Source organism: Lissotriton vulgaris, chromosome 8, assembly GCF_964263255.1.
Source record: "Lissotriton vulgaris chromosome 8, aLisVul1.2, whole genome shotgun sequence".
Classification (NCBI taxonomy): Eukaryota; Metazoa; Chordata; class Amphibia; order Caudata; family Salamandridae; genus Lissotriton; species Lissotriton vulgaris.
In genome coordinates, this window is record NC_141696.1 from 572,973,291 (window position 1) to 572,999,715 (window position 26,425).

General features: G+C 47.2%; 1 protein-coding gene across 3 annotated transcripts in view; it reads left to right on the forward strand.

The window, feature by feature from the left end:
• The first annotated feature begins 1,557 nt into the window (after nucleotides 1-1,557).
• The window catches only part of PROZ (protein Z, vitamin K dependent plasma glycoprotein), a 263,433-nt gene continuing 238,565 nt past the window's right edge, over nucleotides 1,558-26,425 (forward strand). The window contains exons 1-2 of one of the 3 annotated variants that reach the window (XM_086934409.1): nucleotides 1,600-1,712; nucleotides 3,393-3,520. In XM_086934409.1, coding sequence (XP_086790535.1) covers nucleotides 3,469-3,520 — 52 coding nt within the window. In that variant the 5' untranslated portion in view covers nucleotides 1,600-1,712; nucleotides 3,393-3,468. Of the gene's footprint in view, nucleotides 1,713-3,392; nucleotides 3,521-26,425 lie in introns of all 3 variants that reach the window. The other 2 variants (XM_086934410.1, XM_086934408.1) reach the window with 2 other exon arrangements.

The following is a 26,425-nucleotide window of genomic DNA, read 5'->3' on the forward strand; positions in this document are numbered from 1 at the left end:
GTCCTAGACACCTACACCGTTGGCCACGCCCCGTAGGCGTACCGGAGGAGGGTACACGCCCTCCCGAAGAGGAATAAAAGGAGCAGCAATCTGAAGAAGCATCCTCTTGTTCCTGTGCTTGGAAGCTGCACCCTCTCGTTGCACGTGAGCCCTCGACGGAACAAGGAGCAATTTTGACCCACCCAGCAGCCCCTTATGGCAACGTTAGTACTGCAATAAAATAATTTGCTTTGATAACATTGTTTTTCTCCTGGTTTAGTGGTTAATAAAATGTCAATGTTGGTACTGCAATAAAGTGATTTGCTTCATAACATTTTCTTCCTTAGTGGAGCGGAGTATAACAGTCTAGTTGAAGGATGTGTTGAATATATAGGTAATAGGATAAATATGGCAATGTAAAGTTGATTTTCTTTCTTAGTAGGTAAACAAACGTCGTATTTATTTTTTGGTCGGGCGGTAAGGTCATGATCGGTGAGCAGTAATTTCAAGGTCCCTAGAGGGGGGGCGCCACCCATTATGGATGGGAGCGCCCGGGGGGAGGCGGCCATTGGCCCCTCACACGGGGAGGCGGCACCCACTAAGTATGGGGTCGCCTAAGGGAAGGCGGTCATAGGCCCCTTCCAGGGGAGGAGGCGGCTAGATGCCCCTCCTACGAATTTCCCGGGGCCCGGATATCCGCGACGGCGGATGTGATAAACAGTGTGGGGTGGGAGGGGGGTCCACGCTACCTTCTAGACACCTCACACGAGTCCTCGGACGACCAATAAGATGGCGTCGAGTAAATAGGGGGCCCCCGCAAAGACAAGGGAAATTGGAGTTGGCGCAGAGGTACAGTCCTCTGCGCGCCCGCCCTCACACCGTGAGGGGGGAGTTCTGGTGGTAGGGATCTGACACCGGTTGCGACCTTGCCGTTGGCCCGTAATGCTAGGATGTACAATTTTAATTTAGAAAGTATGCATTTGCAGGATGTTAGACTCGGCTAGGAAAACCTTTGTACTAGAGATTTGTTAAGGTTAGCCAATGAACGTGTCTTCATCGTAATGTAATAAATGAAAATTGTACATGATATGAAACTGTTATTTTAATGTTTTAATTTTTGTTTCATATTTTAATAAATACGGCCGGGAAGGTAACTCCCTCTCGCCTTCCAAAAGTTCAGAACTGCGTCCGTCTTCCCATCCTTGGGGATTGTGTTGGGAGGGGGTGACAGGATTGTTGTGAAACGCGAGTTTGAGATGTGAAGCATTTAGATGACAGTAAACCTCCAGTGACAGTGACTAAGGCAGAGAAACATTCCCTGGGATATGCATTGCGGTTCGTGGTAGCTGGGCAAAACTCCACTTAAACAGTCAGTATGCAGTACTTAATCTGATACAGACATCTGGGAATTAATGGTTGCGCTTATACGGCGTTTGTTTTTGCTCTCCCCATCCAAAAACATTGTTTTAAAAAATACTAAACTATTCGGTGATCTTTAAACGGCAGTGTTCTATCAGCAAAGGGGTTGGCAGCAGCCGCTTGACCTCGCACGTGTTTATTGGAACGAGGGCTTCGGACTTTGAACTTTAACCTTTGTGTTTATCCTCGACTTGTCCTCAGAGGCCAAAAGCAGCCCGTAAAAACGGAACAGTGCTGAAACATGAAAATGGCGAATCCCGTCACGGCCTCATGGGTACTTTTCCTAATACTTCTACACGAAGCCGAACAAACAGGTAAATCGGCGTGTTATTTATATGCATTCTGAAGCCTTTAAAAAAAAAAAAAAAGTAGTCAATTTAGGTTTTTACTTTGAAGCGGAGGGCAGACAGGTCTCAAGAATAGCTTCACACGTGAAATAGAGAAAACATCTTTGCTGTCGTTTCAGATCCGTTGAATCTTCTAAAGAAAAGTTGAGAGAAACAGGAAGTGGATAATGAAATTAGAATGAGGTAAAAAAAAAAAGAGGGGTCGTGAGAAAGAGACAAGTGGCGCGAGAGAGAAACAAGGGTAGAGATGATGATTAGAGAAAAAGACAGAGAGAGATTGTGAGGCCGAGAGAGAGTAGGAGAGGGTAGGAAAGGTTCATTGCCAGAGATGGGATATCTAAGAAAGATGGGTGTATAAGAAAGAGAGATGTAGCGAGGGGAGAAAGACACGTGGAGGGATACATAGAGAGAGTGGAGACTAGAGAGATTAAGAGATTAAGAGATACTGAGAGAAAAGGGGTTGGGGGAGTTGCGAGAGAAAGCGAGAGACCACGACGGTTGCAGAAAGATACAAAAAAGCCATGTAAATCAAACTAATAAGATTTAATGTAGATTGCAAGTACAGCTGTACAGACAGAAAAACAATGAGAGAGAAGTTGACGCAGATAAATTGTTAAATACATAAATAATGAGCTGGTGAGTGTAAAAGATAAGACAGAGGGAAAGAATGACAGGTGGGGAAGGGGAGAGAGAGAGAGAGAGAGATGTGCGGAACATTGAAAGGTAGAGATGGGGGTGAGACTAAGAGGGAGAAAAAGGGAGAGGACCAGGAAGCTATTCCAAAAACTCTTACTAGGAGCATGGACATTTATACACACGAATGAATGAATGAATGAACGAACAAAAATAGGGTACATGGATTAACTGGTAAATATATAGGCCAAGAGAGATAGAATGGAAAATGGCAGACAGAGAGAGTGGGAGAGAGGGGTATGGATAAATAAATAGAAAGAGAAAGCAAAGAGAAGGAAAGGGAGGAATGAGAGGAGAGGGAATTGAGACAGGCAGCCTCACATAAAAAGCATAGGCAAACCCAATATATTTGACTTTGAAACAGCAGTGCATGCAACATTTGTTGCATGCACAAATGCTGTTTAACACGTTAAAGCCAAACTTATTGGCTTAGTCAATGACCTCAATGACCTCTGAGGGGCGAAGGGGGATGCGGGGGACATGGTGTTGCCAAAAAGGATTGGTTTATGTACCTGATGCATATTGGAGATAAAAAGCTAATGTGTCAAAGAGTGTGAGGATTCTGGGACAAACAATGTAATGATTCAGTAAACTTTTCAGATGTAAAATACTCCATCATGACTTTCAAAGGAAACACTTCCGAGAGGGTGGAATAATACACCAAACAGCCAAAAGCATGAGGTGAGAGGAAAATACTCTTCTGGGTGTAGCCAGAGATCACTTAATGTATATTTTGAATCAATTATAACACCAGATAACGGAGGCAGCTGTGATTTCAAGACTGACCTAAATAAGCATAGGCAAAGCCAATAGATATAACTTAAATGTTCTAACATATGCAGAGGTACGCACAAATGCTTGTTGCCTTCAAATGCAGTTCAGAAGGGTAAAGCCAGACCTATTGTCTTTGCCTATGCTGGGAAAAATAGCAAAAACGAATTGTTTTCTATCTAGAACACAGATAAACAATTGAATACGGCTGTGTCATGATTGAGTATTCTTTCAGATGTAAAGTCCCTCATGCATTCCAATGGAAGCACTTCCGAGAGGTTCCAATAACACCAAACATTCAATAAAATTAGGTGAGTAAAAAAGTATCCTTTGGAGGAGCCAAAGATCTCTCTACATGGATTTTAAATAAATGATAACATATGTGAAGAGGATGTGTTGTCAAGCTAGACCGAAATACAAGATTTGCAGACAGAAAGATAATGAGCAACAAGCATTTGCAATGCAATAGGTCTCGCATTTGTGAGAATTAGAGCTATTGGGATTGTAAATGACAATATCTTTTACCTATGTGTTTTAGTTTGGATGGGAGTGGATGTATGTGGTGTAGAGTGGAATTATGTGCGTTGAATTGGTACTGTTAGTTGTGGAATTGTGTGTGGTGTGGAGTGGATTTCTATAGTGGAATTATGTGGCATTGTGCTGGAAGGAGGCAGGATGGGGGTCGACTCCGCGATCGTGTGAGCAGGTTGTGGACGCTCCTCCCTGGTAACCCCCCCTGCTTAACCTCCCGATGACTAATGTTTTGAAATTCGTGAAATAACTTCTGGGCATGCTGTGGATGTGGCGGTATTTGTATTTTGAAGGGTCTTCACGGGCAGTTTGTCGTAAATACTGAAGCCCCGTCAGATATCTGTGGAGTTCCGGAGTGCTCCATATACGGCGGCGGTTCTGGCGAGTGGTTGAGGCTCAGTCAGGAAATTCGCCGGAAATCCAGGACCAGAGCGCATGGACGGTGATGGCGCTGAAAAACTCTAGAAAGGGTCCTAAGACTCGGGCGGCAGCATCAACGATTTCAACTCCTCCCGTCCATGTCTCCGCTTCTGCATGTAATGGACGTAGCAGTGCGGCAGGAACACAGCTGGATAAAATTAACTCTCTTCTGGGGTCTCACGGATTGGAGACACCGCAGCGGGCAAAACACTCAAGCTTCTGGGTACATTCAAGAAGACGCAGGCGAAAGGTAAGAGCCCCGATACTGTTGCACCAGGGGCTTCAGGAACTGTTCAATCTGGCAACAAAGTTGCAGAAGTACCAGTATCAATAATTGCAACATCTGAACCAAGAGTGAAACAAAAGCCCTTAATGCAGCAAGGGTCAATGGAGTTGATAGCGAATGGACAAAGTATATGTTTGCCAGATCCGGGATGTAGTAATGTAGGTGCTGGACTGGATATATCTCAGATTGAAATACCCCCTGGTGGGAATAATGATATGCAAACGCCGCCGGCCACACGCTTGACCCCATCTTCTCCACAGGCTCCCATGTTGCCTTCGACCACAGCACCGAACTCCACTGGACTGACCACCGCTGCATCCATTTCACCTTAAAGAAACTAACCACGCAACACCGCACTCACCAGCTGCCTTGCCGCTGCTGGAGCAAAGTCACCGAAGACCAGCTGACCACCTCCCTCACCAAGAACCCACCCACCGACCCCACCAACCCAGACACAGCAGCCCGCAATCTCAGACAGTGGATTGACGACTGCGCCAACACCCTCACCCCGCTCAAGAAACCCTCCAACAGCCATGCCAACAAGAGAGCCACCTGGTTCACCAACAAGCTCCAGGCCTCCAAACGCGCATGCCGGAAACTGGAGAAGACATGTCTCCATGAACGCACACCAGACAACCATGCAGCCCACAAGGACGCCACCCGCAGACACCACCAGCTCATCAGATTAGCCAAAAGATCCTCCTTCAGAGACCGCTTGGATAACAACGCACACAACAGCAAAGAGCTCTTCAGCATCGTAAAGGAACTCTCCAACCCCAGCGCCAACGCCAATGACATCCCGCCCTCACAAGAACTGTGCGACTTACTAGCCATCTTCTTCCACCGCAAGATCGCTGACATCCAGGACAGCTTCCACACCACAACTGCCCCGACTGCGCCAGACACCACCCCCTTGTAAACACCACCAGCGCCAACCACCTGACCTCCTGGTCCAATGTTAACGACGACGAGAAATGCAAGGTCATGAACTCCATCCACTCAGGATCTCGGTCTGACCCATGCCCACACCTCGTATTCAACAAAGCAGACGCTGCCATAGCACCCCAACTACGGAAGGTCATCAACATCTCCTTCGAAACAGCGACATTCCCGGAAAGCTGGAAGCATGCCGAAATCAACGCCCTCCTCAAGGAGCCCAAAGGGGACCCCAAGGACCTCAAGAACTTCCGGCCCTTCTCCCTGCTCCCGTTCCTGTCAAAGGTCATCGAAAAAATCATCAACATGCAACTGGCCTGCTACCTGGAAGACGACAACATCCTGGACCCTCCCAGTCCGGATTCAGACGAAACCACAACGCCAAGACTGCCCTCATCGTCGCCACAGACAACATCAGGCTCCAACTAGACAACCGCAAAACATTAGCCCTCATCCTCCTGGACCTTCCAGCCGCCTTTGACACTGTCTGCCATCGCACTCTAAAGACACGCCTCCTAGAAGACGGAATCCAAGAGAAGGCTCTTGACTGGACCACGTCCTTCCACTCTGGAAGAACCCAGAGCGTCCGCCTCTCACCCTTCCGATCTGAAGCCACCGACATCATCTGCGGCGTCCCCCAGGGCTCATCCCTCAGCCCGCGCTGTTCAACGTCTACATGGCCCCCCTCACACAAGTGACCCGCCATCACTACCTCAACATCATCTCCTACGCCGACGACACGCAGCTCCTCCTATCCCTCACCAAGGACCCACACACCCCAAAACCAACCTCCACGAGGGAATGCAGGCCCTCGCCGACTGGATGAGGAGCAGCCTTCTGAAGCTGAACTCGGACAAGACAGAGGACCCACCCCCTCAGCCTGGGGCAACTTCTGGTGGCCGCCCGCACTGGTAACAGCACCGACACCCGCCGACCATGCGCGCAACCTAGGATTCATCCTCGACTCCTCCCTCTCCATGTCGAAGCATGTCAACGCCGTCTCCTCCTCCTGCTACAACTCCCTCCGCATGCTCCGCAGGATCTACAAGTGGATCCCCAGGGAAACAAGAACGGTGATGCAGGTCATAGTCAGCAGCAGACTGGACTACAGCGATGCACTCTACGCAGGAATCCCAGCCAAACACCTACCATGACTACAACGCATCCAAAACGCCTCCGCCCGACTAATCGTCAACGTCCCCGGCTGCAGCCACATCACCCCCCACCCGGGAGACCTACACTGGCTCCCCGTCGACAAGAGGATCACCTTCAAGCTCCTCACCCACGCACACAAAGCACTCCACAACGCCGGTCCAGCCTACCTGAACAGCAGACTCAGCTTCCACACCCCCACCCGCCAGCTCCGCTCTGCCAGCCTCGCCCTCGCAGCTGTCCCCCGCATCCAACGATTGACCTTTGGTTGCAGATCCTTCTCCTACCTCGCCGGCAAGACCTGGAACACCCTCCCTACCCACATACGGCAGACCCAAGACCTTATCGCCTTCAGAAGGCTCCTCAAGACCTGGCTCTTCGAGCAGTAGCAGCATCCCCCGCCCTTCCCCTCAGCGCCTTGGGACCCTTATGTGTAAGTAGCACGCTTTACAAGTACGCTGATTGATATCATACCTAAGATCATCTCAGACTATAACCCTGTTATGTTAGAATTGGATTTTTCTTTTTTTTAAATCTTTTTATTAGCAAAAAAAAACTTGGTGGTCAGTACATACAGGGATGGCAGTTGTCACAGTGTTGCTTTTACAGAATGTTATACAAATATGTCACAGCTGGTGTCATAGCATACAAGATGTTAGAAATGCATGAGTCTCTTGCAGTACTAATGGTTCATCAAGGGAAGGGACCAGTGGAGGTTCACACAGATTGCCACAGTACTCATTCCATTTGGACCAGACTGCCACCCACTTCCGGGGGCAACCCCAGCCACATAGAATGTTTTTTCTTGGTGCATGCACCAGTCCATGTCCTTCTTCGATGCACTGAGTGTTGGAGGTGTTACCGCTCCCCATAGGCGTGCTATATTCTGTTTAGCAATTGCGAGACCCAGCGTCACCCGCAGTCTGCCCTTTGTGGATAGATCTGTGGGTTCCCAGATGTTTAGAAGGCACCTCTTACCCTCGGGCTGCAATTCTACCCCCCCACACAACACGCATACAGTTGTGTACCCGCTTCCAGTAAGTCTGCAGCAGAGGCCACTCTCACATTATCTGAAGGAACGTCCCCACCTCTCCACATTGTCTCCTAAAGAGCCTGTCCTCACTCCTGTATACGTTTTTTGTATGTGAGGGAGATAGCCTTTTCTAGAAGGTGACCATCCAACAGTCTGTCCTCAAGGGGGGAGGTCTCCGGGAGCAGTGTTCCGGGTGGAATGTTTGCCTGGAGGGAGTGTCTGACCTGCATATATCGAAAGTGCTCGATGTGTGCTAAGTCGTAAGTGTGCTGAAGCAAGGCGAATGTCACCACCCCATTAGGTCCCCACATGTCTTTTATATGAGAGATCCCTATTTGGTCCCAGTTGCGAAACCCAATGTGCCCAGCCTTTCGGAGACCCATAGCAGGGTAGCTAGTGTAAGTTTGCCAGCCCATCCCAGTTTACGGTAAACAATGTGCCAAAGTTGGACAGCGTGTTTTATAGGTCCCGTGAAGGGATATATGCTGGGTTTAGAATGGAGTGCAGCCTCGAAGTTCCCACCCGGGAGAAGCCACCTGTCTTTCCCATAGCCGGGATCATCACTACCACAGTACGTACCCTGGTTTATGGCAGAAAGGTGTGCTGCCCAGTAGTATTTCCAAATGTCAGGAAGTGCTATTCCCCCATCATATCATCCCAGTGTAAGTTTCTGGAGGGATATCCGATGCACTCAGCCCATAAAAGGCCTCTTTGGGTGGCCTCAACGTCCGCAAAATATTGTTGTGGGACTAAGTCTGGGTAATTTTGGAGGGCACATAAAAAAACGTGGCAGCGCCATCATCTTGAAAAGGGCTGCCTGACCCAGTATGGACAACGGGAGCCTCTTCCAAATAGCGTTATCCCTTTTGAACCGTTGAAAAGGCGGTAGGAGGTTCATCTCATATCTAGTCGCCTTCTCCCTGGAGATAATAATTCCCAGTACGTGAACCCCTCCGTGGCCACCATGATCAGGTAGTTGCGCAGAATTTGCCGGGGGGGGCCATGAAGAACGTAGAGGAGTGACTTCTCCCAGTTAATGCTATATCCTGACTTCTTCCCGAAACTAGTAAAAATGTCTAGGGCCACTCTGAGGGATTTAAAAGGGGACGCGAGGTATAAGAGGATATAATCCGCGTAAAGCAAAATCCAGTCCTCCCACCCTTCTGCCCATCTGAGCCCCCTTAGAGAGAGATCTTCTTGACGTATCCAGGCCGCAAGTGGTTCCAGGGAGAGGGCAAAAAGCAGGGGGGAAAGGGGGCAGCGCTGCCGCGTCCCTCTCTCCAGAGTACAAATCTCCGAAATTGTATTATTCACCACCACCTGGGCTAAAGGCTCAGTATAGAGGAGGCGCACCCACCCAATAAAATTAGGACCAAAGCCCAGTTTCTTGAGAACTGCTATCATGTAGGGCCATTCGAGCGTGTCGAAAGCCATTGCGGCATCCAACAACATCCACAACCGCATCCTCTTGGATCGTGTGGCAGTGTCCTAAGACTCCATGGAGGCGGAGCAAGTTAAGCGCAGTGTTGCAGTGGGTCATGAAGCCCGACTGGTCCGGATGGACCAGCGTGGTGATTATCGGCTTGATCCTATTAGCGAGCACCTTGGCAAGGATTTTCGGCTCAGCGTCCAACAACGATATTGGCCTGTAAGAGGTGCACAGCTCTCTGGGTTTCCCTTCTTTAGGAATGGCCACCAGTGTAGCGATGCGTTGATCTTTCGGTAATATCCCCTGTTCTTTACAGTCCTCAAACAAGTGTTTAAGGTGTTGACCCAAGCAGTCGGGTTTGAGCTTGTAGAGCTCAATAGGGAGATCATTGGGTCCAAGGGATTTTCCAGGTCGGAGTTCGTTGATTGCCCTGGCCAGTTGCTCCGGTGTGAGTGTACCCTCCAGAGTCTCTCGATCGTCTTCAGAGAGGGTGGGCAGTGTAATGTCAGCCAATAGAGCAGATGAATCTTCCTCCAGAAGATCCGACCCCCTGCTGTACACTTTATGGAAATAAGTTGCAAACTCCCTAATTATCTCTTGAGGTTCAGTAAGGAGGACCCCCGATTGGGTACTAAGCTCAGACACCACCCTCTGCGCCTACTTCTTTTTGTCCAACCAGGCTATTAATTTGCCTGCTTTGTCCCCTTGGTCGTATAATCGGCCGTCCCTGTCCCTTGCTGCGGTCTTAGCAGCGTCGGTGACCAAAGCCTTGTATTCAGCCTCTTTAAGTTGCATCGGATGTATGATTCCCGGATTCCCGTCACTTTGTGCTGCCTCCTCCAGAGCGTGAAGGTCGCTCTCAATGGTTAACATTTGTGCCTCCTTTTCCTTACGTTGCCCAGCAATTGTGGAGATGACTTCCCCCCTCAGCACAGTTTTGAATGCTTCCCAGAGGACTACAGGGGATTCCACCATCCCAACATTTTCTTGAAAGTATTGGTAGATCGAGAGGGTGATCTTCTTCTTGGTCTCAGAATTGCGAAGGAACAAGGCGTTTATGGCGCAACACAGCCCATCCTCTGATCAACAATGAGATGTGCCCATATAGGGGAATGGTCCGAAATACCTCTCGCCAAGTGTTTGATTTCTCGAATTGATGTGTCCTGTTGCAGAGGTGTGAGGATATAATCTATCCTAGATAAAGTGTGGTGCGGGCCTGAGAAGAATGTATACTGTTGTAGATTCGGGTGGCGAAGACGCCAGAGATCAGTCAAACCGAACGCCTCAAGGAGATTGGAGAGCCACATGTGCCCAGTCGCAATGTCCCGAGGTGGGTGTCTATCCCATCTTCCCGCTAATACTACATTGATATCCCCGCCTACTAGGAGCTTCCCCTCAGGTAGGGAAAGGAGAAGCCCACCCAGATCATGATATGACTGAGTTTGGAGACCTGGCGGAATGTAAACCGTCACCAGGTTGAGTCTGCGTCTCCCCCACTTCCCCGAGATCGCTGCAAATCGCCCCAACAGGTCCATCTCTGAATTGTCAATGACACATGGAAAATTACGGTGCAATAGAATACCCACCCCACGGGATTCTGAAGTAACGGCGGCGTGAGTCGCCAATGTATATCCCCATCTGTTTAGTGCGTGACAGGTGTTACAGATCAGGTGTGTTTCCTCCAAGAGGACCACATCCGGGAGGTGCCTTTTAACAAATTGGAGCACTATACTCCTCTTGAGCGTGTCCCCTAACCCGTTGACATTCTAGCTATGTATTTTAAGACTTTTATCCCACCTCGTAGCCATCAGTAGATGTTATCTTAGCATGCAATCTGAATCTCCTGTAACATCATACCAGCACATCGTAACATTCCCTTTGTGATCAACGCAAACCCCCCCAACCATACCAAACCTCACTACATAACCAGGAAACTGCTTTGCCCCCACCTTCCCCCCACCCTGCTACCCTGCCAAGTAGGTTTTGATTGACCCACATCCCCAATAGCAGACCCCTTATGTCCCACACACCCAAGGAGAGAGAGAACCCTCCCCCGAAAAACTACTTAGAGGGGAAAATGCGCTGGCCCCAGCTCCAGCCGCTGAGCGCCCTCCCCCACAAAGTTAGTAACTTGTCAAGCATGTGCACACATATTCAGTTAAATCCTTTCTGGCACCTATAAATCGCTCTCTCCTCCCACAAAATGCTTTTCTCACTTCCCCATTGGCTGGCCGGGCCCGTCTGCCCATGAAGGATGAGTAGTTAAAGTCGTGTAGTGGCTCCAGCCCAGGATCTTGCTCATTCCGGGTCCAGAGAGCCCTCCACCCGACCGAATGACACCCCCTCGGGGAGGATCATAACCCCAACATTATAAAAAGTATGTATACATTACATTACAACTCATCTGGGTCCATAATTGCAGTCCCTCAATCAACTAGAGTCTACTAATGTCTCTGGGTGTCGCCCATGTTAGGGCTATTAGAACTCGATCGCCATGAGCACTGACTCGTTCTGTCAGTGTCCGATCTACCATCCAGGTAACCCAGTGACTTGGCCCAAGTGTCCCTCCACTCGTCACCTGCAGCTGAAGCGGATGACTGTGATGCTCCTCTGTCCAAGCAGTCTTGTACCTCTGATGGCGTAGTAAAGAAGAAGGACTTGCCACCAGCAATAATTTTAAGCTTGGCCAAAAAGAACGTCATAAACTTGATTCCCTTACCCCGAAGCGCAGCTTTCACCCCATCAAAGGAGCGTTGTTCACGTTGAACTTTGAGCGTAAAGTCTGGGACAAACCTGACAGTTGTATTCTCATATTGTAGGTCTCCCATCTGCCTGGCGGCCTGCAGGATAGCGTCCCGGTCCCTATAGTTGACAATTTTCGCAATGATTTTCCTTGGCGGCGCTCCAGGCTTGGGCTTGGGAATCGGTGCACGGTGCGTCCTTTCGATGGTAAACATGTTGGAGAGACATTTTGGTTTCAGACAGTTGAGGATCAAGTCCTCCAGGAAAAGGTCCATACTGGGTCCCTCCGAACCTTCTGGAACACCCATCACATGGATGTTGTTCCGGCAGGCCCTCCCTTCCTGGTCCTCAAGCTTTAGGGATACCTGGCAATGTTGGTGTACGAGTTCATTAACCCTCTGCTCGAGCTTTTTGGAAGAGGCATGGAGCTACCGGATGTCTGTCTCATTGGTCCTGGCCTTGTCCCACGTCTTGTCGAAATCTGCGCGAATAAGATTTATCTCAATTGACATCTTGTCGATTTTTGTCTCCAAGGTGGTTGTTAAACTTTGGATTGCCACCATATTGGAAGCCAAACAGGGTTTAGTCGGTGCAGGATGGCTCCATGTTGCTCCTTTGGTCTGGGTGGCCGCCAACGGGACCGCATATTTATCCAACTTGTTCATCTGTGCAGCTGCAGCGCCCTTCGGTTTCATTTTGTAGTCTCCCACGCCTGGATTGCAGCCAGCCAGGCCCCCCCAAGGCCCTGTGATGATGTCCTGCGAAACCCGGCAGGTAGTCACGGGAGTCAGTCGCTAGGAAATCCCGCCACCCCTGGTACCACTGCGCCTCAGCTCCTCTTGGCCCCACCGTACCTCAGTCTGTTCTTCGTCTGCTCCTTACTGGCGGGCGCAGGGGTCTCCACTCCCCAGTCACAGACGCATACCACGTGCCAGCCGGGTCTCCTTGCACTCCTCAGGCCCCAAGGCAACACTCAGGCGCGACGGAGGGGTATGTCGGACGTGCCCCCGCCGACTCCCTCTCCCCACGGGGCCACAAGTCCATAGCAATATACAGCAGCCGCCTCTACCTCAGAGTGGGGCACCAGTACCTTCACCCTCCACAATCCCCCCCATTCTGTACCGCCTCTGCGCCTGGGGTGCCACCTCCGGCCGGCCGGCCGGCTCTCCTGATGCTTCCGTGATGCAGGAGACCTTCCTGGTACGAAGCCATCCGAGTCCAAACATGCGGGGTCTAGTGCCGCCCAGATGCTTCTATGGCGCAGTGTAGCGGCACTCCCAGGGCGCCTCCAACGTGGTCTACACTGTCTTGTGGAGTACAGGGCTCATCAGGTCTCCCCGCGTGTCATGGACTCCTCCTTCTGCTGTAGCCAAGGCCGCGGCAGATCCAGAGGTCCCGACCTAATTTCTCCCTCGGTCAGGTGGATGCTCTGAAGTCCGGCCCTTCTTCCTTTGTGCAAGCGCCTCCTCAGGACACGCGATCCGACCGCCAGGCAGGTGGCAGAAGGGAGTGCCCATCCTTCTGACTGCAGATCCCCAAGGCCGGCGCCACCAACTCCGGGCACGCCGCAACAGAAGGGTGACTCAAGGCCCCTGCGCCACAGTGACGTATGCCGCCTTCACCAGGGTACCTTCGGACTGCGGCTCACTTCACAACCCCTTTCTTTGACTCTCGTGGGGCCGGTGGGGGCGCCGAGGCCGGCCTCACTCTCACGATCTGGCTTCGACATAGGCCTCAACGCTGTGCCCTTGCGTAGACGGCAGAGGGGAGTGCCCGTCTCCCAGCTTCCGGGACCTCACAGGCATCGCTGCACGCCACAAGCAAGCCGCAACTTTGGAGGCGAGTAGAAGCTTCCGGATTTCAATCGCTGGTGCTGCTTAAGTTCTCGAGGCAATCCCTGCCTCGAGTGTGTGCTGCTTGCAGGATTTGGTCCGGAATCTTGAGGATTTGGGGCTTTGCTCCGGCGGCAAGCCACGCCATTCCTAGAATTGGATTTTAGTAGCAGATCATCGCCAAAGTCATGGACTTTCGAACGCAAACTTTTTGTTGGACTCTGCATATTGTGAACAAATGTGTAAATGGATCACTGAATTCTTTCAAAATAATCGGGGTTCAGCTTCTGATCCTATTGTCTGCGATGCATTTAATGCTGGGGTTCGAGGTGAAAAGCTAAGCTATTCTCTATAAACAGCAAAAAGTATGTGGCGAAATTCAGGATGGGATGAATAAATTAAGGTTATTAGAAATAGAACTTATGGGGGCTGTAATTAGGGGTCAAAATATGGAGAAAAAAATTAAAGGATATTGCCGTCCAAAAAATGTAGATATATCCCAACTTTGCTGTGAAATTAGCCACAAAAATCTCTATGTATAGGTCCGAATTGTATGAAGTCAGTGAGAACTCTGGTAGGATCCTAGTGAAAAGATTACATCAGAAAGAAATAGCAAATAGGATCAATAGGATTCAGGATTATCTTTCTCAGGTACAGGATTCCTTAGGGGAAGTGCTCAATGTGTTCTGTAGATTCTATTATAAGCTGTATGCAGAGGAAGAAATAATTGGAGCAGAAGGGAAAATGAAGGAGTTTAGTTCGGATATCGAAATAAAAAATTGACACATGATCAGATGGAAGAATTAGATGCAGATATCACTTGGGAAGAAGTAGTAACCGCAATAACATCACTTGCAGTAGGCAACGATGTGGGCCCTGATGGTATCCCACTTGAATTATTAGGACTTTTCGCCAAGTTTTGAAACCAGAACTTATGACTTTATTTTTGGCCGCTCAAAGAGGAATGGCGCCAGAGTCTTGGCGCAAAACCACTATTATTGATTTAAAAAAAAAGGATAAGCCTGATTTACTACCAAGAGTGTACAGACCAATTTCATTAATTCATTCTGACAGTAAGGTTTATTCTAAGATATTTGCCAAGCCCTTACCTGTAGTCATTTCTGCATTGGTTTCCAACTTTCAACATGGGTTTATCCCAGGCAGGGATAATTCTGTCCATGTGAGGCGTGTGATTTCTTTCCTTGACTTGGCACAAGCAACTGAGACTGTTTTGGGTGTAATACTGTTGAATGCCAAGAAGGCATTCAACAGGGTTTTCTGGCCATATATGTGAGAGGTTTTACGACTGAAGGGATTCGGCCTTAAGATTCGTCAAGCAGTTAGGACATTGTATATTTGTCCGGAATCGAGTATATGAATCTCTGGACAGGAGTCTGGCTCATTCAAAATAGGTCGGGGCACACGGCAAGGGTGCCCTTGCGCCCCTCTTTTATTTGCTTGATATAATTATATTTTTTTTAACAAATTAAATTGGCATATAGACATAAAACCAGTCGAATTGCAGCATATGGAGAATAGAGCATTATCTTATGCCGATGACATTGTCGTTGTTACAAGAGATATTGTTACTGCATTTCCTGCTATTAATACATTGGCAAGCCAGTTTGGGAGTATTTTTGGTGATAAATTAAATATAACCAAAACCCAAGTCCTTTACTCAGGTGGTGATCCCCCGGCAAATGTGGCTACCGTCCCAGAAGTCACATATTTGGGAATTAAAATCTCAACGCCCGTTGGGAATATTCCAGAATTGAATATGAATCCAGTATTGGCGAATGTGAATTCAACATTGGAGCGGCTGGACCATCTGCACTTATCCCTTCATGGTAGATCCAATGTATTAAGAATGTTGTTATTGCCAACATTTTTATATATGTTTAGAACAATCCCCCTAGAATTTCCCTTGTCATGTTTTAGGAAATTAGAGAGGATTTGTTCCAGATTCCTATGGGGGTACACTAGACAGAGAAGGGCTTTCAAGAAAATGGTGTTACCAAAAGATTGGGGAGGCTGGGGTATTCCACATGGTATGTTGTATTATTGGGCAGGGATGATACAATGTATCAGCCCCTTGGTAGTTGGTGACAGGGCTGAACTTTTGCCATGTCATAGACCATCAGTATATGATTTTGCAATTGAAATATGGCTTAGGCAAACATGAGTTCGAGAAATATCTCCAAATTCGCAGTGTTTTAACTAAGCGAGGGTCCGGACATTAACAACAATTTGATAAGATCCCTCTTATTGAAAAAATGAAGAAAAGAACACCTATTGGCAAATTTTATGTACAACTGGTAGAAACATTTCCTGATGACTTAGATGCTTGTAAAGGAAAATTGGAAAGTAAACTGGGGTCGAGGATGTCAATATTAAGGATTCCATAGGGCTCGCTAATCTAATTCTGATGACAGGTAGGATGCATACTCAACATTATATGGCCCTGTATGATTTATACTACACCCCAAGTAAGATTTCAAAATGGGGGACATCCGTTGGTGTCAAATGCAATAGATGTGGCCTTTATGCAGCAGATTCAATTCATATGTTCTTTTCATGTCCTAAGTTAAGGGAATTCTTTAGGGAAATTGAGTTGTTTTTGGGAACAATAATCGGATCCTCTCTGATTATAACTGGAGAACTGGTTTTAATAGGGGTTGGGTCGGACACTGTGTCACAGACAAGATCAAGAGCCAATATATCTTTTTTGTTCATTTGTATGGCGGTGGTACGGGCTTGCATTACTAATGATTGAATTAGTCCTGATCCACCGATGTTTATGAATTGGCGCTCAAGGTTGCTCGCCATGTAAACATTTAGAATTATCAATATACAAAATTAAAGGGAGAAGGAAGAGAGCAACAGGAGTGAAGATTTGGTCTCCTATATCTGAATGGGTCTAGATTCAATATGGGCTAGATGTGTTCTGGACATGATATTAATGGAAATATGACAGCAATTTCTCTTGTGCAACGTTTTGCTTTACTTGTCCATCCTATATTGGTTCTATTGCTTTTGTGGAGGTTGCTTTATAATTATGTAGTCTTTCTGTTTTTTTGTCTTATTGTTTTGTATTATAACCTTGTTGCCTTATGTATTTGTATAACCTTGCATAAAAAGGGGTAACATAAATATTTTTAAAAAATAGGAATTATGTGGCATTGTGTGCAGTGGAATTAAGTGGATAGTATTTATGTGGTATTGAGTGGACTGGAATTAAGTGGAGTGGGATTGTTTGTCATGTAGTGTAATTAAGTGGAATGGTATTTTGTTTTGTGGAGTGGTATGTAGTGGAGTTTAATTATGTGGTGTGCTCTTTTATTTTGTGGCATGATGTAGAATGTTGTGGTATGGATTGGCTGTATGTGGTGTGTTGTGTAATTGTGTTAATGAACTTAATTATGTGGTTTGCTGTTGAATTATGTGGCGTGGAATGGAAATGTGAAGTGTTCAATTGTGTGGAATGGGAGTGTGTGGCTTCGAGTCAAATTATGCTGATTGGAATTATGTGGCACATTGTGGAGTGTATTTGTGTGGATTGTGTTACCAACTTTGAAAATTATGAAACATAATTGAAAAAGAGTGTCAGCCTTTTATTGTGCACAAATTCACAAAATTAAAACACATTGCTTCCACCAAAAAATGCCGGAAACACAAAAATGTCTATTCAATTTCAGCCCTAAGCAAGGAGGAGCTGCAAACAAAACAAACATGTTCAGCATGAGCTGGGAAAAAAATAGTTCCAAGACCAAACACTTCAGCAGACCAGTGGAAGCTTATCAGTAGTTAGGCGCTGCTCTATGGGTGTTAACAAACAACATGCATTGGCAAAGCAAATAGTTTTTGCCTATGCAAGAGTTATTGTCTTTGCCAATGTCATTTAGCCATATTATATAGCCTGTGGCTGTTTCAACATGGATAAACTATTTAGAAAAAACAATAGATATGATACGGCCATTGCTGGGTGGAATGGGCAAGCAAAGATGGGAGTAGGTGGTGGAGGTGACACAAGTTCTTGGAGGCATTTAGTTTTACTGGTGGATGAACAGAAGTAAAACAAGCAACAGGATAGGGTAAGCAGCAATGTACAGCAGGATGGGGGAAATGGCCAGATAAACACATGCACTCTTATGAAGTGCTGCAACTTAATGAAAAAGTAGCTCCGAAAGCGTGAACAGTGGAATGTCACTCGGTAAGGAAGTAGTTCTTAGTTCACACTCCAGTGGAGGGACAAACACGTGAAGAGACGATGTAGCTGGTACACACTGACCAAAGAGAAGAAAGGGCATTAGAGTGATGATAAAGCCAACCAATGCTAAGCAATGGGTGACCTCTAAGCCCCTTAGTAGTTCTTCTAGGCAGCAGGCTTTGTTAGAGAAAGTGTAACAATACAGCCTTGCAAATACTTCAGGGGTGGCGAAGTAAGCTTAAGAACGATGATGGATTCGACCCAGATCTGTGACTTGGAGGTGAGTGTATGAAAAGTTTCAGCGCTGCATCCATCATCTCCTTGTGTTTGCTATATTCGCCCTTTGTTGGCAGAGTATGCCCAGACATGAGTCCCTTGCTCACTTTGACACTGGATTCAAGCTAGCCTGGCTAATAAGGAGTGTTACCACGTAACTGGTCCCTGAATGCTTGTTTCTGGTCCAGGAAAGACCTGGCTTGGCAATTTGGGCTGGACTGTTCCCATGAGGAATGGGGTCAAGACAGATTTGCATATGGCTGGGTGTAAACTGGGGTGGTTAAGTGAGCTAATGAACAATGATGGATTCACCCTAGATCTGTGACTGGGGGTGAATGTCTGAAAAGTTTAAGCGCTCTGTCCATCATCTCCTTGTGTTTTTCTTTGTTTGCCCTAAATTGGCAGGGTATGCCAGACGTGGGTCCCTTGCGCACTTAGACACTGAATTCAAGCCAGCCTGGCTGATGGGGGTGTTACCCCGAAACCAGAACCAGAATGCTTGTTTCCGGTCCAGGGAAGGCCTGGCTTGGCAGTTCGGGCTGGACTGTTCGCATGAGGAACAGGGTCAAGACTGATTTGCATATGGCTGGGTCTGAGCTGGGGTGGCAAAGTGAGCTAAAGAACCTTTGATGGATTCAACCCAGATCTGAGACTGGGGTGAGTGTCTGAAAAGTTTCAGCGCTCCGGCCATCATCTGCTTGTGTTTGCTTTGTTTGCCCTTAGTTGGCAGGGTATGCCCAGATGTAGGTCCCTTGCTCACTTTGCAATCAATCAATCAATCAATCATCGCATTTATATAGCGCACTACTCACCCAGAGGGTCTCAAGGCACTAGGGGAGGGGGGTCCGCTACTGCTCGAACAGCCGGGTTTTGAGTTGCTTCCTGAAGGCGAGGTGGTCCTGGGTCAGGCGGAGGTGGGTCGGGAGGGAGTTCCATGTCTTGGCGGCGAGGTAGGAGAAGGACCGTCCCCCGACTTTGCCACTGGATTCAAGTTAGCCTGGCTGATGAGGGATGTGTAGTATCTTCAGTTTATGATATTATGTTCCCTTTCACCTTGTACCTAGCTGCTCAGCCAGTGTGAGTGTTCCGTGTAGAATGTTGGTGTGATTGACATGAGTGGAATGCTTGGGTGCCTGGTGTGAGTGTTGTTAGTTGGAAGATAGGCTGGGCAGCTTGCAGGCTGCTCCTGGTGGGGCTCGCCATAACTCTTTGTAACTACTCATCTCAAGAGCTTAATAAACTACCTGAAATACATCTCGGCTATGTCAAACATGTCTTCTCAACACGTGGGTCCGGCCCTCTAAATTATGGCGACGATCTGGAGCTCATCTCACGCTTTATAGGTGGCTTTATGAGAACTAAGGATGAGTATCACTGCAGGACTACGTTTTGTAAAGGACCTACTACAATTACAGGCAGAGACAACACACAAGAATTTTCCAGCTGTACATGGTCAGAAAGGATGCACAAACAGCACCAGTAGATTTCCAGGAGGATGTGTTGAAACTAAGGAATTTAACAAAGTAACAAAGGAATCTGGAGCAGCACCCCTCGCAGCCCCACCAGGGTCCATCACATCGGACAGCCCCAGCCCAGTCGTGCTACACTCTACAACTTCATGTTTAAAGGACCTTATGGTGACAACTATTGTGTGCTACTTCTGACTCAGGGAGAATTATTTCTTTTCTTCGCATTACGGTCTGGTTGATGGGACTTGCTTTTCTCTTGCCAAGCACAATGACATTTTCTACGACTTTGGGAATTGCCACTGACAGTGCCTCTGTGTAAGAGTTGGACAGGAAGGAAGTCAACTTGTTCCTGCTTCATGTTGCAGGGTGTACCTTTCCTTAATCTTTACATCTATCTAGGGTGATCTGCCCATTTACGTTGGCGGTTCCGGGACTTTTCATGAGTATTCTCCTGTTTAATAATTTGCTTTGGGGAGGCCCATTGACTTTTGGCAGTTCAACCGCTGCATGCGGTTTAAACGGAGGCGTGTTGTGTTATCTATGCGCACGCTCTTACCATCTGCACCTCTGGAGATCTTCGACTGTGACGGGCTTCCCATTGTTGTGTTCGTGGCGAGCATTCCTCGTTGCGCTGCATCGTTTGGCGCACGCACACGCTGTGAGCCAGCCTGTGCTGGCGTATTCATCATGCCGCCATCTTTGGATTAGAGGCTTCAGTCAGTATCCGCAAGTTGTTGTGGACTGCAGTGTGCTCTACCTCCTGTTATCTGCCAACAACGTTATGTTAATCAAATAAAGTTAATCGCTTATTGAAAGTCAGCAAGAGCGTCACAGAATGTAGAATGTAGACCACTCTTCGCATCACTTCATTCTTCCTGCCACACCTTTCAAGTAAGCTGCGGTCATCCTGGGCAGAACTAAGTCCTTGACAGTCTCTACGGTTGGGAGGTTAGTTCGAGTTTTCAATGGTTTGGGACACACCAAAGACACTGGACTTTGCCTGCAGTTCGCGTGTTTAGTCCATGTTTCCCTACAAGCCTTAGTGCCCTTTGATCTTCAGTGGGCATTTTCTGTGCATCATGGAACTTGTCTGCCTCGTGTTTCTTGGAGCCATTCTCTCTGCTGTTTGGTTACTTGGACCGCCTGTCTCACTGTATTGCGGTGACAGGCATACCATTGATATTTCTGTTATCCTAATTTGTAGAGTCTGGCGAGAACATACTCTGATCACTCTCCTGTCCGCATGACACTAAATCCTCCAGGATATGACTCTCTCACCAGAAGCTGGAGACTATCACCTCTCACCCTATAGGACACAGCATTTTGCAGTGAACTAGAGCAAGAAATTACAGATTTTTTCCGAGAAATTTAGGATCAGTTGACAAAATAGCGATGGTTTGGGAGGTCTTCAAGGTCACAATCCGAGGTTTCTGCATCTCTAAGAGTTCAGGAGTGCTGAGCGACATCCAGGGCACCCTAAAGAAATTGAAAGGTGAACTTAAAATGCTAGAGGTCTCACTATAGGGTGGCACACACGGGACAGCGCAACGTGACTTCAGAGAGAAACTCTCAGAATATATGGAGACGGTGGACCGGGAGACCCGATTCAGAAGTAAATACTGGGTGGTCCACAGATATGGGGGAGGGAACGCCTGGGCAGAGCCCTAGCAGCAGTAATCTGCAGGCCTCGCTTCTCTAATTATATTCTAGAGCTCACAAGCTCTGATAGTGCTCAATACAGAGACGCTGCTGACATACTGGCCGCATTTTCCACACATTACTCCAGACTATACTCCACTAGTAGGCAATGAATTCTTGACCTAGCCCCATATCTGGACGAGGTAACTTTGGGGTGGCTGGGAGACTCACAGAAGCAATTTTTGGTTTCCCCCTTTGAGCTGGACAAAATACGAGAAGCTATCATGCAGATATAATCCGGTAAAGCCCCAGGTCTAGATGGGCTCCCCATAGATTTTTATAAAGCATATATTGATCAACTAGCCCCCATCCTGCAGACTGTAGACGAAGAAGCTCAAGGGGATGGAATCCTTCCCCCTCAATGAGAGAGGTGCTCATTACCTCCTTATTAAAGCCAGGGAAGCCCGTGGACCACTGCGATTTATGCAGCCCGTTGTCCCTCATCGATAACGAAGCTAAAATACTAGGTAAGATATTGTTCAATAGGCTAAATTTGCGGATGGACAAATTGGTCCTCCCGCACCAAGCCAGGTTTATTCCTGGCCGAGCAACTTCGCATAATCTGCGTATCCTCTTTTCCATATTACAGAACAAAGATCCCGATTTGGCCCTTGCAGCAGGTTTTTTAGACGCTACAAAAGCGTTCGATTCAGTCAAATGGGACTACCTACTCAGAATACTGCAACGTATGGATATGCCTGTGGGATTCCTGTCTTGAATTAGTTTACTCTCTAGTCTCCAACTCCAAAGGTCTTAATTAACAGGCATTTGTCTCCAGCCTTTTCGATTACTAGGGGTAGCAGGCAGAGGTGCTCCCTCTCCCCCCGGATTTTTGCACTGGTAGTTGAGCCTCTTACAGCCAGACTCTGGCAGCATCACCAAGATACAGCTTTGAGGTGCCCCATGTGTCAGGTGCTCATTTCCGTATATGCAGACAACATTACCCTATATGTTAGAGACCCACAACAAAATCTCAATCCCCTCCTGAGAGAATTCATAATATTTGCAAGACTATCGGGGATCCACATAAACTGGCGGAAATCCCAGATATTCCCCCTCACCCCCACAGTCACACAGTTCTCTTTGGATTACCCACTTGAGTGGTGCAACACAGAAGTAAAGTTCTTAGGTGTCTGTATCTCCAGAGACAGGGCGAGCTACTGAGCCTAAATTATGGCAGGAAATTAGATCACGTCATTAGCCATGTCAAACACTGGATCTCTCTGCTACTATCTATGGCAGGGCGCATTTCACTAATCAAAATGGTGGTCTTGCCACAGGTGCTTTACCTATTCATGAACATTCCATATTACCTGGGTATGCACTTCTTCACTGCTTTAAACTCTGAAATAATCAGACTGGTGTGGGGGGGGCAAACAACCGCGCTTACAATGGGACATACTTACCAGGCCATACTCACAGGGTGGGTTTGATGTTCCGAACCTTGAACTCTATTATATATACACACAGCCTCATTATGCCTATTTTTGGTTTCACCCTCCCAAATACATGCCACAAGTAGCAATGGAGGAGTGGCTCGCAGATTCCATTTCCTTGGCTGGCGTGGTATGTAGCTTCCCCCAGCCCGAGACAAAGACACCAGGACAGTCACATGTACAGTGCTGGCCTGGAAGCAAATTATGAAACAACTACAGGCTCCTATGCTCTACAGCCCATTGCTCCCTCTGCTGTATCACCCCTGGATGCAATTGCTTCAGGAGACAGGTTTTAAGCAGTTCATGGCGAAGACATGCTGGGGGACCTGTATCATGACGGGACGTTTCACTCCTTAGAACAAATATTCCATAACACACAGAACTCGCCACTAGATGTGTTCCTTTGTGTCAGACTTAGGCAGGGCGTATGCAGCATTACCCCCGAGTATCCACAAGCCCCCTGTATTGACCCTTCTGCATGCAATGGTTCAAGCCACTACCTCGGCTCACGCGGTTTTGACACTTTACCATACAATATATATATATCTGCAACAGGTGACAGAGCAGTGCCACGCCCGCACACAGTGGGACGTGGAGCTCGGTTGCGAGATATCAGATAAGCAGTGGGTGCACTCTTGCCAACTGATGGAGCAAGTATCCGCAACTAGCATATTGCGGATTACACAATATAATTTCCTGCACTGACTATACTACACGCCAGCCAAAATGCACAAATACAAACCTAGAGATACAGTTTGGTGTGACAGATGCAGTGTGGAGGGGGCCGACTTTTTACACGGAGCTGCGCAGGTGTACACGGATATTGGCGACAAGTCTTTGTAGCTCTTTAGCAGATGACTTCATTGTCATTTGTAATGACCCCACTACTAGCACTGCTGGGATATACTGAACTCATAGACAAGCCCTTTCGCAGATATGTTGCCTTGGCATTTATTGATGGCCAAATGCTGCATTGCATGTAGATGGGGATGTGGGAGGGCTCCGAAGCTCAAAGATTGGATCACTGACTTAATATTAATATTCTGTCATGAACAATTGTCCCATTATGCCGAATTGCTCCCAATGGCCTCACATCCTAAAGATGTATTGGAACCTCTTCACAGCTACCTGCTCTCTCATCCAGCAGACACAATAGCTACAAATGGGTGATCACAGATATGACGGCATCACTGTTTACAGTCAGAATGACTGTTGAATGTAATGTGCGGAATAAAATGACTCTATGGCTACATGGGATTGGTTAATCAAATTATGTAATAACTGTATCCTCCTCTACTGACATGTCATGCAATTTTGACCCTTGCTGTAAACTTTTTATTAACCACTCAGCATTACAATCACATTGCAGATGAGGGATGAATCTTACGTCATGACTAAAATAGGCAATAGAAATCATTACAGAATATATCCCGGAAAGTCTAGGGCGAAGGGGGATCCTCATTACATGTAGCAAGGGGCAGTTGACATATATCCCACCGGTAAGCATTCCACAAACCCATTTCGAGTCCACTTCTTAGGGCACCCACGGGACACAAACACTGTTTTCACCTGGAACATTGAGCAGTCCAAGTCTTTCTTCCAGTCTCGCACTGTATCCGGGAGTAATGCTCCCCACCTCTGAGCAATATTTCTCTTGGCAATCATGAACCCCAAAGTAGCCCACTTGTTCATGTAGGTATTAAGGTCATTCGTCTCCCATATATTCAATAAGCATCTGCGGGCTTCTGGTAGAAGATGTGTGGACAAGACTGTATTAATGGTGTTGTGTATGAGGCACCAGTAAGATTGTATGAAGTCGCATTCCCAAATTATATGCATAAAAGAGGCCACCTGACCACACCCCCATCTGTACTCACCCCCTTCTGATCTCCCCATCTGTAGCAGATGAGGTCCAGTCACATACACCCTATGGAGGATTTTAAGCTGGACCAGTCGGAAGCGAGCAGGTATAGCGACTACTCTGGGAGAGGACACGGCGTCCTGCCATTCCTCGTCATCTATTTCAATACCATCTTTGAACCATTTCTCTCGAAGTGCGTGGAGAGGGTCTGGCATGTTATTGATGAACTTTTTGTATATTAGTGAGATAGTCTTGTCTGGGATGTGACCGTCTAAAACTCTATCCTCCAGTAGGGAGGATTCAGGAGGGGCAGTTCCACACTGCAAACAAGACCTCATTGCGTGCCTAACCTGCATCTAGCGGAAGTACTCCAAGTCAGCCAAGTCAAATTGTTTTTGCAGTGCCGAGAATGGTTTAACGCCTGTCTTTTCCCATAGGTCACCAATATGTGAGAGGCCTATTAGGTCCCATTTGTCAAACCCCTTACTTTTCCACAAACTAACCAACTGTTCCAAGTCCAAGAGTGGTGTCGCAAGGGTAAGTGTTTGATCCCAACCCAGGCCCTTAGAGGCTGCGTGCCTCACATGTACTGAGAGCTTGGTGGGGCCCGTAAGTGGAAAACATTACAGATTGGAATAAAGGGCTCTACTGTAGGTCCCACCAGAGAGCAACCATCTGTCCATGTTATAGCACAGGCCTTTGGGTCTGGGGTACCTACCGTGATTGATGGAGGTTAGGTGAGCAGCAATAAAATACTTTTTAATATCAGGGAGGACAATACCACCATCATACCAATTCAGGGAGAGTTTACCAAGAGCGCTACGTGGCTTTCTTTCCAACAACAAATCTCGCTGGAGGCCTTCTACCTCCCTGAAATATGATGCCGGGACTGTGTTCTGTATAAAATGTAGAGACAGAGGCAAAGACATCATCTTATAAAGGGCCGCTTTTCTAAGTAGGGAAAGGGGAAGTGACTTCCAACAAAGTATGTCTTTTTGCAGCCTGGCGTAAATTCTGGTTATAACGAAGTGAAGGGTCCGGAGAAAGAAAGATCCCCAGGTACTTAAAGATGTCAGTGCGTATTTGTATTGGACACCCCTTCGGTGGAACCGGCGGCACCCCTGCCACCACAAAAAGCAGGGTATTACTCTAGGTAATCGAATAGCCGGAAAATTCGACCAAAAGCAGTGAGAATATCCAGTGCCACAATCAAGGACCGCCTCGGAGCCGTCAGATACAATAAAATATCGTCAGCGTAGAAAGAGATGCGGTCCTCCCACTCCGGCGTCCAACACATCCCCGGATCATTGGGTCCCTGTAGATCCAAGCCGCCAATGGTTCCAGCGCTAGAGCACCAATGTGGATAAAAAACCTAGGACATCAGCAAAATTAAATGACCAATTAAATAAAATCAGCAAGTGTGAAGAATGGACAAAAAAAGTAAAAATGTATATAATTATATATTTAATAAGTCTTGGTTAAAAAATCATATAGAAGGCAAACTATATGATCTCAGTAAAAATATCATTCATTAAAAACAACATTAACGTGTCAAGATATAATACATTTCCTAACAATTATGCACATAGTAGAAAACAATACATTCATATATTTCAAAGAACATAAAAATACAGTTATGAAGCAACTCGACGCGCGTTTCGGCAGAAAACCGCCTTCCTCAGGAGTCTCTGCTGATAATCTAGAGAAGCAATTATAAAGAGAAAAAAATATATATATATATAAATGACATATATTGTTTGTTCTTTCTTATCTATCTAACAAGCTCTTCTTCCTAAAAAAAAAATATAAAACACAACAACAAAGGATAGCATACTAGATTCTTATTATGCCTAATGTCTTTGTCCAGCTTCACAACAAACCAGATTTTAACATTACAAAATATTGGTC